This window comes from Schistocerca cancellata, chromosome 8 (genome assembly GCF_023864275.1).
Source record: "Schistocerca cancellata isolate TAMUIC-IGC-003103 chromosome 8, iqSchCanc2.1, whole genome shotgun sequence".
Classification (NCBI taxonomy): domain Eukaryota; kingdom Metazoa; phylum Arthropoda; class Insecta; order Orthoptera; family Acrididae; genus Schistocerca; species Schistocerca cancellata.
Window position 1 is genome coordinate 424,836,937 of NC_064633.1, and position 14,237 is coordinate 424,851,173.

The following is a 14,237-nucleotide window of genomic DNA, read 5'->3' on the forward strand; positions in this document are numbered from 1 at the left end:
ACTTCGAGTGTTTTTGTAATGTTGTATCAACTTTCCAGTATCCTAGCCATACAAAGCAGCCGCCTGTGCTTTCGGCCAGTTATCTGCACTGCTCTGCAGCTCGTTGTCTGTGAAAAAATTTTGTCTTCATGCCCAGCGGTTCTTATGAGCAGAGATGAGACTCAGGAAAAGCCAATTACGGACTGTATTGTGGGTGATCAAACACTTCTCATCTGAAACGTTGCAGGAGTATCTTGATTGCCCCTGCAGTGTGCGGCCGAGAATTGGCATGAAGAAGGAACTGCTCGACAGCTGTGTTATGTGGGCTGCATGACACAGGCGAAATCTGTAACCAGGCTCTCATACTTGGCGGCAGACGCTATTACCTACGTATCTTTACGTGCTCACTGGTCACTCAAAACTGAAAAGAGCGACGCGACACGATATACGGGCATACTAGAGACACGGCCCAACACATCTGTGCAAAGCTTTACCGGATCTTCCGAGTGGTTTCCATTTTGAGACCGATCGGAACTTACTTTCTGGACAACCCTCGTATAACCGAATCTATAAAAATGTTAATGCTTTACGAACATAAACAGTAAAATCGTCAGAACAAAACTGAAACTATTTTCTTTACCTCGTTAAAGCACAATCGAAGAGCAAGACCGAAGTGCTGGTTTCTTTTCCGAGTCATCAGTCTTCTGAATGTATGGTTTGATGCGGTGCGCAGCGAATTTCTCTCCTGTGCCAATCTTTCTATCTCAGAGTAGCACTTGAATCCTACGTGCATGATTATTTGCTAGATGTATTACAATCTTTCTCTTCCTCTACAGCTTTTACCCTCTACAGATCCCTCTAGTACCAAAGAAGTTATTCTATGATGTCTTGATACATGTCCTATCATCGTGTTCCTTCATCTTAACAGTGTTTTTCATACGTTCCTTTCCACGCTGATGCTGCGAAGAATCTTCTTATTCGTTACCTTATCAGTCTACCTAATTTTCAACATTCCTCTGTAGCACCACATCACAAATGCTTCTATTATCTTCTGTTACGGTTTTCCACAGTCCATGTTTCACTACTATACACTGCTGTGCTCTAAACGTACATTCTAAGAAGTTTCTTCTTCAAGTTGAGGCCTATGTTTGATATTAGCAGACTGCTCTTGGCCGTGAATGCCGTTTTTGCGATGCTAGTCTGTTTTTATGTCCTCATTTTCCTGTCCGTCATGGGTTATTTGCTGCCTAGGTAGCAGAATTCATTAACTTCATCTAATTTGTGATCCCCAATCCTGATTTTAAGCTTCTCGCTGCTTTCGTTTGTGCTACTTCTTATTAATTTCGTCTTTTTTCGGTTTACTCTCAATCCACATTCTGTACTCAATAGACTGTGCATGGGGGCTTAATTAAATAATAATGCAAATATTTTTTGTAGCTGTAAGTCCGATTACGCAAGTCTCGTAAACGGCTGGCCCTGACTAGTATTGTCACGCTATCTGACTGCATAGAACAACAACAAGAATGAAATGAAAATTTTCGTTAACACAGTTAATTAATTAAGTCCCCAGCAACTATAAAATCTACGAAGCCAACAAAGCACAAGTGTAGCTGTTCTGTGTGTGGTAGTATGACTCAACGCACATCTGGCACGGTTCTTCTTCAACAAGACAAGAATTTTTAAATACCAATTATATTGACGTGATAAAAGAAAAGTAGAAATACTATAATTGCGTAAGGAAAGCAGAATTACATTCTGATACAAGAACACAAGCCAGATGCTTTGTTGACTGAACCTGTAATGATGCATTATTTGAGATACAGAAATAATAAAAAGAAAAAAAAACAGGGAATTTGTTACTTTCATATATATTGACGAAAAGCACTCTGATCATTACAATATCTCCATTAGAATAACATCTGATATCTCTCCCATCAAATAACTGCATAAAACATGGAACAAACACTCACACCGCTTCTCGACAACTCTCCACTACATCTGAACAAGAACCGCCTACCACAACTTCTCACGAATCACTGCCAGTGGAGGCGGCGGAACAATACTCTCTGGCGCGATCTCTGGCGCTGTGGCTCAGTGTAGCCACCTTTCAATTGTTCATTCTATTCAACAGTTCTTGTAATTCTTCACTTTCACAAAGGATAGGAATGTCATCAGCGAATCTTATCGTTGATGTCCTTTCACCTTGAATTTTAATCCCACTCTTGAATATTTCTTTTATTTCTGTCTTATTTCTATGATGTACAGATTGAAGAGTAAGGACGAAAGACTGCATCCCTTTCGTCCCAAATGTTTAATCTATGCGTTGAAGAAGTAATTATTGAAATTCAAAAACAAGACATGAGTGAAATCGCATTGTCGTTTGTGAAACCATGGCTGATGTGAGGGCCGGATTTAACAGCTGTGGAGTGAATAGTGATATGTGTGCGGTTGCATGAACTTCCACAGTGTTATCCTCAGCTAATCTGAGGAAGAATTGCAGGACGTGTTGAATGGACTGAGCGTAAACAGAACATAATAAAAGTAATAAGAAGTAGCAAAAATTAAATTAGTGATCAACTTAACATAATAATTGAGGACTACGAAGTAGGCTAAGTGAAGGAGTTCTGCAGCTTTGGGAGCAAAATAACAGGAAATAAGATATAACAAGTATACTAGTCAAGACAAAGAGGGCATTCCTGGTCAGAAGAAATCCTCTAGCATCAAACTGAGGAATAAGTATCTTATAAGGTACTTTTGGGCCACAGTATTGTTTAAAAGTGAAACATGAAATCTGGGGAAAAGGGAGGAGAAGAGTATCAAAGTGTTTGAGATGTGATACTATAGCAGAGTGTTGAAAACTAGGTGGACTGATAAAATCAGAAACGAGATTCTACGCAGAACTGGTGAGCAAACGAACACGTGGAAAACAGTGACAATCAAAGGGGAGATGGTGATACTACGTGTGTCCCATAACTTCCTTGCTACCATAAGGTCCAGTGGAGGTACAAATTGCAGGAGAAGACAGAGATTGGAATACATCTAATAAATAGATGAGGACGTTGGGGGAAAGTGGTTCTCAGAGATGAAGACATTGGCATAGGAGTTCATGACGGGCTCCATCAAACCAGTCAGAAGACTGATGACTAAAATAAATTAGACACAAAACATTGAAGACATTGTCGTAGTGGACATCCTCAGTCAACAGCTCATGAATGCTACACAGACATTAAGGCTCGTCGTGTCCTATGGAGAATATTTACAGAACTATGCGCTACCTTTTTTGGAGGCAGCTGGTTAAGCTTGTACTACGCCTACGCCTTTCGGTAATTAATCTGAATCGGTATGTAGATGCCCAATGAAGACTGTAAATATTATAATTTTTGTGCAGAGTTTTTTTATTAACGCTATATTGTGGCCCTACATACCTCAAAAGGGCCGTGGAATAGTGACACTGTAATTTAATTTCGTGACGAGATGAGACTAGTACGTAATGAAAGTCAAAGTTACCATAAGGTCTATTGTTTATTATGAATCTTCACAAAAAACGAGAGCAGTAGTACATCAGGAACCTGTTTAAGAACATCCTTTTCATTGACAAATTATCACAGGAACATGAAACAGCTACCAGAAACTAATGTTGGCGGAGATCAAGACGAGGAAACGCTAGATAGGTTACTACGTTATTAGCACACTGATCCGTTTCCGCGGTCTGATGACACTGATCGCTAAAAATTGAAAATGCCAGCCCAGCCAAACATAATTCTCAAGAAATCAAGGAACTACAATTACTTCATGTATTGGCACTCAATATCGGATAATCTTTATTAAAATAAAGGAATACACTATTTTTCGAATAAAATTAATTCGATCTACATGCCCCTCTATATAATTTGCATCTCAAATATCGATAATGTGAAAGTCGACGAAACCCTTCAGTTTTGCCATCGTTCAAGGTACATGAGTTTAGAAACCAAACAATGTGCAATTATTTTGTAATAAGCCACCACAGAACATGGGTCCTTCATACCAAAATACATCGGAAATATCCCTGAACAGCGTCCAAATTTTTGTCGGTGGGGTTCACGTTCACCTGTTTAACGAATTTAAATTGGGATACAGGTTAATAAAACTATTTCGTGATTCTTTTGACATGTTTTACTGTTACAGATGGAAACCTTAATTATTATTTGGTAAATGATGTAATAAAGAAAAATTACTGCCACATCGTTTTCCAGCGTAGTCCCTATGCTGTGAAATGCATGTTTTGCACTGCTTCGGAAGTGCATGGGTACGGCGTATGAAGAATTCTTTTGGTTGCGAATGCAGCCACGCGTGCACCGCAGTTTATGCCTCTTCATCACTTCTATGTGTTAACTTTACGCCACACGAAAGTTGCTCGGAACGAGGTCTGGTGAGTGTGTTCGGCGTTCTGTGTAAGGTTACCTCTTTTTCAACCATAATGAGAGTGAGCAAAATTTTCCTGCCGATGGTTGAAAGCTGATTTTTTAATTTTGATGAAGAGCTACGGTTCCTTTCCCTGCTCATCCTTTCGTTTCAAGTTGATGGTACTGCATCAAGGTTTCCTGTAACATTTCTGTCCACAAATCCATCATCTTGACCTGAAAAATCCACAGACATCGACGCCACAGTAACATGTGAAAGCTGTTCATACCTGTTAGATATGTACGTAAGCGCAAAACTGATATGACTATTCTCAAAATATTCCCCTTGTTTTACAGTACTTTTACTCACGAAGTGATCTGTCTTCTATTCGTGATACATGAGACAGCAGGCACACTTTCATGGCGCAAAACAATATGTGGAAGGGCTTCTAGCATGTATTAAGGTAAAGCAAAAATTATGACCATCGTATGTATTCATACTGACAGGAGCTGTTAGTGTAGGTGCTCAGGTTGATGCTGTGTTTCTCGACTTCAGGAAGGCATTTGACCCTGTCCCACATTGTTGTTTATTAAATAAAAATAATGAAAAACACGGGCTTATGGAGCATCGTACCAAATTTGTGACTGGATTCAAGACTTCCTTGCAGACAGAATCCAACACTTCGTTCTTAACGGAACAAAATCGACAGATGTAAAGGTAATCTCGGAGTACCTCAAGGACGTGTGGGAGGATCCTTGCTATTTACAACGTACGATAATATAAATGATCTGGTAGAATTCGTCGGAAGCTCTTTAACGCTGTTGACAGACAATGCGGTTGTCTATTATAAAGTATAAAGCCAGAATATTCTAACGATTTGCAGATGGATGTACATAAGGTTGATAATTGTGCAGAGACTGGCAGTTGACACTGAACGTAAACAAATGTATCATATTGCCCATACATAAGAAAAGAAGTCCACCACTGCACAACTACACTGTTGATGAAAATTGCTGGAAGCAATATACGCTGTTAAAATACCTATGAATATCTATCCGGAGCGGCCTTAAGTGGAGTAAGCACATAAAATAAATACCAGGAAAAGCATGATGCCAGACTGAGATTCATAGGAATAATCTTCAGGAAATGTAATTCATCTACTAAAGAAATGGCTTACAAGGCACTTTTCCGACTGATTATTGGGACCCTTACCAGCTTTTGTGATAGAGCGGATCGAGAAGATCCAACGAACAGCGGGGCGTTTCCTCGCGGGATCGTTTAGTCGACGTGAGAGCGTTACAGAGATGCTTAACAAAGTCCAATAGCAGACGCTACAAGGTAGGAATTGTGCATCACGGGTAGTTATACTACTAAAATTTCGAGAGATCACTTTCCGGGACGGGTCGGGAACTACATTACTTCTTCCCAAGTGCGTCTCGCGAACTGATCACAACGAGAAAATTCGAGAAATTAAAGCGAATAGGACAGGGAAGAGAAGATCAGTTAGTGGTAGCAGAAGTACTCTCTGCCACACCGTCAGGTGGCTTGCGGCGTATCGACATAGATGTAAATAGTTTCAGTGTATTGCTTCCTTTGACGATTCTGCGGAGAACCTCCTTAATCCTTATGTCATCAGTCCACATAATTTTCAACATTCTTCTGTAGCACTACATCTCAAACACTTCTCCTCTCTTCTGTACCAGTTTTCCCCCTGCCCATGATTCACTACCATACAGTGTTGTGCTCCAGCCGTACATTCCCATAACTTTCTTTCCCAAATTGAGTTCTACGTTTGATAGCAGTACACCTCTGTTGGCCAGGAACGTTGTCAATACCTGTATTAGTCTTCTTTGTATCCCTCCGTACTTCGTGCGGCATGGGTTGTTTTGCTTGTAAGGCTGTAGAGTCCTTAACTTTGTCCGTTATCACCAATTTTGATTTTAATTTTGTCAATGTTCTCATTTCTGCTACGTCTCATTCCCTTTCTCTTTTTACGGTCTACTCGCAATCCGTATTCTATACTCATTAGACAGTTCATTCCATTCAACAGATCCAGTAATTCTTTTACACTTCACTAAGGACAGCAATATTATCAGCGAATTTTATCATTGACTAGCGAACCCAGTAGTGCCTCACAAGTGTTAAGTTTGCATTGGAATTGGATATACGTGCTAATCGCCTTCTCCTCTCTCTCTTTGTTCATCTCCTTCTCCCCCTTTCTTCATATCCTCCCCCTCTACCTCTCTGTCCATCACCTGCTCAATCTCATCTTGTCCATTTCCTCCCAACTCTCTCTCTCTCTCTCTCTCTCTCTCTCTCTCTCTCTCTCCAATCTCCTCCTCCTCTTCCTTTTCCTCTCTCTCTTCCATGTCATCTTTCCCTCTCTCTGTCAATCCCCTTCCCCCCCTTTCTCTGTCCATTGCCTTTCCCCCTCTTTCACTGATATTGAGATTTATTGTTGCTGCAAACTAGACCTTGACTTGAAATTGAAGTCGCTTAAAATAAATGGGTTAAATCGGTTTCGATCATTGTATGCCAAGTATGACAGACATATCTGTGTAGTTCTTGGATCTGTGAGGATAGTAGCTTCAATGAAAGTATTTGGCATAGCTCTAGTCAGTGAGTACGTGGGATTATAAAGTTAGCGATAAACACAACTTCCCCAGTTTCTGTTAAAACTGCGGGGAAGAACAGCACATTGTTGTGTATACAATATTATTGTATAATATAATCGCTGAAAAAAAAACGAGATGGACCAAAGAGAGAATACCGTCGTGTGGCGGGAGTTTCAATTTGAAAATATTCAATTACAAATCTGATCATGTCATGGATGATCACTTCTTGGATCGCACTGATACTTGCTTTGGGCCGAAGGCGGGCCGCAGGCCGCGTATTGGAGACGTTTATTCCAGTGGTTTGAATTCTCTGCTATCGAAGTTAAAACTGACTACGAGATAGAATACAAAACCGTGCAGTCTCAGTGCACTGTATAACACTTTGTTTCTCGTAGTCGGTTTTAACAGAAAACCTATATATTGCTATATAAAACATTTCAATCTATATCTGTATGGATGCTTAGGAATCGTGTAGAACATTTGAAGGGAATCGGTTAAGAACTTTTCATGACTTGAGTGTGTATAGAATTGTAGAACAGATACATACATTTATATAACACGTATATATTAAAAAGATGTAGGCTATGTCCGTCTGAATGATTACTAGTTTCAAGTAAAAATTTGAAGTAAATCGGTCACGATATGTGTATACTTACAAATTATATATGTTAAAAAATAAATAGTCTATGGCTGTCCAAATGTTTACTAGGCTATCATTTACACATGTGAAGTAAATCGGTGAGCAGCTTTTCGAAATTTTTAGTAACAATGTTAAAGAGCGACTTGTCTTTATATAGTAGTATCAATATCCTTTCAGCTGAATTATAATGCCACTCTTGAACCTTTCTCTATTTCCGTCACTCCTTCGATATACCGATTTAACAGTAGGGACGAAAGACTGCATCCCTGTCTTACACCATTACTAATCTGAGGAGTTTGTTCTCGGTCTTCCAATCTTGTTGTTCGCTCTTGATTCTTGCACAAATTTTGTATTACCCGCCGTCTTTCCCTATAGCTTACTCTAATTTTTCTCAAAAAATTTAACGTCTTGCATAATGTCACTTTGTCGAGCGCTTTTTCTAGATCGTCAGATCCTATGGGCGTGTCCTCATCTTTCTCACATCTTCCTTACATTATCGAGAGCAGCGTCATAAATGCCTCTTTGGTGCCTTACTCCAATACTCAAAAAAACATATCACTGTTCCAATGAGGTGCGATTTAACAACTAGGTGGCAGTCTTTGCACTGACGGAGCTACTTGTTCTGTGATGCAACAACTCACTACCATCTGTTAGTCATTTGTCGAAAGACAAAGAAATCATCTGTCAATTGCAGAACCGACAGTAAAACTTATAGCAATTTTATTTCGCTTTTAAGGTTTTCAGTTTGCTGGCTCATGTAATTATACAGGGTGATTCAAAAAGAATACCACAACTTTAGGAATTTAAAACTCTGCAACGACAAAAGGCAGAGCTAAGCACTATCTGTCGGCGAATTAAGGGAGCTATAAAGTTTCATTTAGTTGTACATTTGTTCGCTTGAGGCGCTGTTGACTAGGCGTCAGCGTCAGTTGATGCTAAGATGGCGACCGCTCAACAGAAAGCTTTTTGTGTTATTGAGTACGGCAGAAGTGAATCGACGACAGTTGTTCAGCGTGCATTTCGAACGAAGTATGGTGTTAAACCTCCTGATAGGTGGTGTATTAAACGTTGGTATAAACAGTTTACAGAGAATGGGTGTTTGTGCAAAGGGAAAAGTTCTGGACGGCCGAGAACGAGTGATGAAAATGTAGCACGCATCCAGCAAGCATTTGTTCGCAGCCCAGGAAAATCGACTCGCAGAGCTAGCAGAGAGCTGCAAATTCCACAATCAACTGTATCAACTGCACTTATCTGTCCATAACTACCTGAACGTCAACTACCCGAGGCGATGGATCGGCCGCCAGGCAGCCCGTGACAGAGCACTTCATCACTGGCCTCCAAGAAGCCCTGATCTTACCCCCTGCGATTTTTTCTTATGGGGGTATGTTAAGAATATGGTGTTTCGGCCACCTCTCCCAGCCAAATGGTTCAAATGGCTCTGAGCACTATGAGACTCAACATCTTAGGTCATAAGTCCCCTAGAACTTAGAACTACTTAAACCTAACTAACCTAAGGACATAACACACACCCTTACCCGCGGCAGGATTCGAACCTGCGACCGTAGCAGTCCCGCGGTTCCGGACTGCAGCGCCAGAACCGCTAGACCACCGCGGCCGGCTCTCCCAGCCACCATTGATGATTTGAAACGAGAAATAACAGCAGCTATCCAAACTGTTACGCCTGATATGCTACAGAGAGTGTGGAACGAGTTGGAGTATCGGGTTGATATTGCTCGAGTGTCTGGAGGGGGCCATATTGAACATCTCTGAACTTGTTTCTGAGTGAAAAAAAACCTTTTTAAATACTCTTTGTAATGATGTATAACAGAAGGTTATATTATGTTTCTTTCATTAAATACACATTTTTAATGTTGTGGTATTCTTTTTGAATCACCCTGTATTCCAGCTAATTACCCTGTTTGAAACGAACGACGACAGATATGTGGACACAAGTAGCAACCTCTGTGGCGCAGGTGCGGATGCGAGGCTGCCGGTGTGGCTGGGTCCCCGCGTGGTGTGGGTGGCGGGCGTCGGCCGGCGCACCACCTGCGATGACGTGGTGGAGGCGCTGGGCGCCAGCCCCAGGGACTACGTCATCGCGGAGCGCTGGGGCCGCGTGGAGCGCCGACTCGACGGCAGCTCGCGCCTGCTCAAGCTGTGGAGCGCCTGGGGCGACGCGCAGGGGCAGGTAGAAATAAACTGCTTCCAGTCTTCTTAGCTATCTGTAGATGACGTTTTTGTCAATTTCACACATTAATTTATTTAATAAAATTGCAGCCAAATAGCTATATACAGTTACTTTGCTTAACATTTTACATTTTACATTTTTGCATATTCATTTATCGATTTCACTCTTTTACTGCATAGTTCTATGTGATATCGTTCACAGGCTTCGAGACACAGTTAACACACACATGTTGTGGTTGAGTCGTGATAAGTTTTGTTCTTACAAATTAGATGCTGAAAGCAGTGAATAGAAAGTCTAGTTACGACAGCTCGAAGTTTGGTGCTGTCCATGAGCAGCTCGTCATTGCTTCGGTGCCATAGAACTCCGGCCATACTTTTTCTCGTTTGTCCTCCATGATCTTCAGTTGCTTTCTGGAAGCCCTGGTGTGTGGCATCATATATCGAAGTTTTATGTCTTCAGTTAGGAATGCCTCTCTCGCTAGCAGGTACACTAGTCTAGATCTTGTTGTCTTTGACAGACCTAGGGCTCTTTTTAGATAAGTCGATTTCACCTTTTCTAGTGTTTCTAGATTTTTTTCTGTCAGGAGGTCCCATATAACCTCCATCCCATGGGCCAGGATTGGCAAGATTTTTGCATTGAATAATTCCATGGCTGTTTCTAGACTGAGTAGACGGATGTTTTTGATGTCCTGTATTGCTATTATTGCTTGTGCTGCACGTTCTGTTGTAGTTTTTGTGAAACATTTGGCTGTTGGTTGCAGTGTCACTCCTAGGTATTTAAAGTCTGATGTGGTTTTTATTTTTTGTCCTCTGATGTTGATTTCCGCGTTCTTGGGTGTTTTGCCTCCTTTTCTGAAAACCACAATTTCTGTCTGTGTTATATTTATGTGTAGTTTGTGTTCACTCCACCATTTGTCCATTTTATCAATGATTTTCTGCAGCTTCTGTATATCTGTTGAACCTACGGCTACGTTGTCAGCGTATGCATATACATATACACCTCTTCATTTTCTCCAATTCGGAGTACTTCTTCAGTGGCAAGAATGCACAGCAAAGGGCTCATTGGGTCACCCTGTAAGACTCCGTTCGATTGCACAATGAGGTTCGAAAAAGAGAGGTTGTCTGATATTGTGATTAAGTTGTATTCGAGGATTCTCTTGGTTATTCTTGCCCATGTGCTATCTTCTCCCATTGTGTTTTCCAGTTTTCGGACTATGAGATCTCTTTCCAGTAGGTCAAAGGCTTTGGTAAAGTCTATGAACACTGTGTAGAACATTTGTTTCTTTTGTAGCGCTTCGTTGATGTTGTTTAGACGAAGCCTCACTGCCGTAAATGTTGATCTTCCAGATCTGAAACCCATTTGTCGTTCTGGGAGATGACTGTCCACAGAGGCTTTGATTTTTTGTGTAGTTATCTTTGAAAACGTCTTGAACTGAGTACTGTCCAGGGCTATGCCTCCGTACTTGTTTGAGCCCGTTGGGTCTCCTCTACCTTTGTAGATAACTTTTATTGTCGAGTGTCTCCATTGTGTCGGAATTCTTCCAAGTTCCAGGCATTTGTTAAATAGTTTGATCCATAGGTGTTGGAGGGCCTCTTTCGCATCTTTTATATGTTCATCATATATATTATCGGATTCTGCTGCTTTCTTGTTCTTCAGTTCTTTACATCTTCTTCATTTAGAGGTTCCCGTACATTGTCTTTTTCCTTAGTTTGATGTTGTTTCTCTTTCTTTGGGGGTGTTTTGATTCCTCGTTTGTTCAGTATCTTACTGAAGTGGTCTTCCCATTCCTTCATGTCTATATTTGGTGGATGAGCCACTTTCCTCGGTCTTGCTGTTATGTATGGGTCTTTCTCTGCTTCAACCGCCTCTCTTTCTATGTATTCTTTTTTCTTCTCTTCTATTAGTTTTTTTGTAGATTCTCCTCTCTTCTGCATATAGTTTGTATGTTTCCTCGTTGTGCTGGTTTCTTAATCTGTGGAGCGTTCTTAGAACAATGTTCCTTTTGCTGTAGCATTCACCATCGAACCATCTTTTTGCCGTCCTTGTTTTTGGGTTTGTTTGTATCACTGAATTTTTTAGTAGGTCTTCTATTTGATCTGTTGTTTTTTCAAGGTCTCCTTCCTCTATTACAGTTTCTATTTGTGTTATTTGTTCTTGCTGGTTTGTTAATTTTTCTACATCTATTTTTGTTTGTGTGATTTGGTGCATCTTTCTTGCTGGCGGCGATGTGACTCTTATTTTTTTTTTTTTTTTTTTTTTTTTTTTACAGTCGTATTGACCAACTAGGATCACGTTAACAACTTCAGTTCCTCTTCCTCCTTTTTTGTTGTTTCCTATTTTTCCAGTATTCCCTCATTTTCTCCCCATGAAGTCTTTTCCTTTCTTCTGTCCATGTTGTTCCCGATTTTTTATTTATTCTGCTTTGAAAGCCTTCCAAATTTAGTATTTTGTTTTTAAAACGGTTTCTTTCTGCTATTTCTGATTCTTTAATGTTGTTTATTTATTTTGTTGTTTATTTTTTTTATTTTTATCTTCATTGGAATGAATTTCACACATTAATGTTCCATCGATACGAAGGACACATTAAATGCAGAAGCAGGTTTTCCACTCCTCAGGAAGCAGCATAGAATAACAATGCCTTTAGCTTCATTTCCATAACATCAAATGGTAAATTGCAAGCGTGCTCTTCTATCTGTATTCTACAGTCCTCTTACCCTAGATCAGTGGTCGTCAAACTCTTTAGCTCTAGATCCAGTACTGATATTGTGGTGTGGCATACTGGACTGCCTACACTCTGATCTTATTCTTAATTGGTAACGTACATAAATTAGTACTAAGTGGTTATAATTAAAGTGCACCTACTCACAGAGGTCCAGTGTCGGTGGTAATTATCCTATGGCAGCAAAACTTCGTAAATATTCGTTAATGTGGAACCAATTTATGCTGAAAAGATTTTTGTGTGTGTGTGTGTGTGTGTGTGTGTGTGTGTGTGTGTGTCTGAAATCTTATGGGACTTAACTGCTAAGGTCATCAGTCCCTAAGCTTACACACTACTTAACCTAAATTATCCTAAGGACAAACACAGACACCCATGGGCGAGGGAGGACTCGAACCTCCGCCGGGACCAGCCACAGAGCCCATGACTGCAGCGCCTTAGACCGGAAAAAGATTAGTTCCAATTTTGACCACCAGGTGTAAATCTGGCGCTGTGAATGCAAGAAAGACATATGGAAATTATATGAATGTGTAATGTATGTCCTTTTGGACGCATCCAAAAGAACAGACACCATACATTCATATAATTGATTCGCCTCGAAGGGAAACTAAACCACCTTCTCCACTGCAGATGCAGAAATACGTCCGACCTCCTACAGGAATCTCTGAGTAGCGAGCATGGACGACACGGACAGGGACTACGGATAGATGGCACTAGATGGGAGTGTGGGTCGGCCGAGAAGCGTGCTGAGATAGTTTGCGCAGTTGCGATCAACACTGTCCGGGTGATGCAGTGGTGAGTTGACACAACTGCCTACTAAGCGGTTGGCCGTCAGCGACGGACCGGCGAGGACGCGTGCTTGCCGTCCCGCCGGTCTAGTGGCGTACGCCAGTTTGTTTACTTCACGCAAGCGCTAGACGCTTATTACAAGCTCATTACAGGGACATGGCGAACTCCTTTAGGAAGAAAACTATCGAAATTACTTTCCAAGCCGAAAATCAGAGACTGTGAGCATATGAAGTAGATAACTTCTTGCATGATGAACTGCGTCTAGATCCACAGGACACTGATTTGTAAAATGGAATTTTACGTGTCCGTTCGACAGTGCGGTCGTAAATTAGTCTAGTGCTATATTCGTTTTTACCGGTTTGTATTCATAGTAACAGTAAAACACGAAGAATAACCAATGTTCCAGAGCGACAGCACTGCCCTGGTCCGCGCTGACTGCTACCGCCATGCAGAAGCGCGCTGCTTAGTCGCTGCTGGAGTTGTCGTTATCCTTCGTGTTTTGCTCTTCCCGTTAATACATATCACTAAAACGAACATTGCACTAGTCTAAAATGGTAGCGCCCTATCGAATGGTCACGTAAAATTCCGATTCAAAAATATTTTGTTTGAAACGGGAGACAAACCGACGCATTCCATCGACGGAGGGAGTCGTATGAAAGACATGATGAGCAGGAGTTACATGTTGCAAAACGGAAATTGTAAATATCTACCGAAACACCAGAGAAAATGTGCCTGACGATCCATAGGAAAGGAAGCTGGTATTGCACACATTAAAAATATGTACAGTATAAATCCTCCACCCGTCCTAATGTTCATTAGAGCTTTCTGGAAAAAAATTGAAGTAAATCGAGTAAGTACATTTCTAGAAGTGTACCTGTTGCAGTACGGATTTCATTAAGGGACGAGGGCATCAATTTCATCTCGTGT

At 41.0% G+C, this 14,237-nt stretch overlaps 1 protein-coding gene across 2 annotated transcripts in view; it reads left to right on the forward strand.

Moving 5' to 3' along the window:
• LOC126095038 (ras association domain-containing protein 10-like) overlaps positions 1-14,237 on the forward strand; it is a 1,121,197-nt gene that overhangs the window by 1,088,966 nt on the left and 17,994 nt on the right. For both annotated transcript variants that reach the window (XM_049909708.1, XM_049909709.1), the window contains one exon: positions 9,591-9,805. In XM_049909708.1, the coding sequence (XP_049765665.1) occupies positions 9,591-9,805 (215 nt within the window). The remainder of the gene's footprint in view (positions 1-9,590; positions 9,806-14,237) is intronic.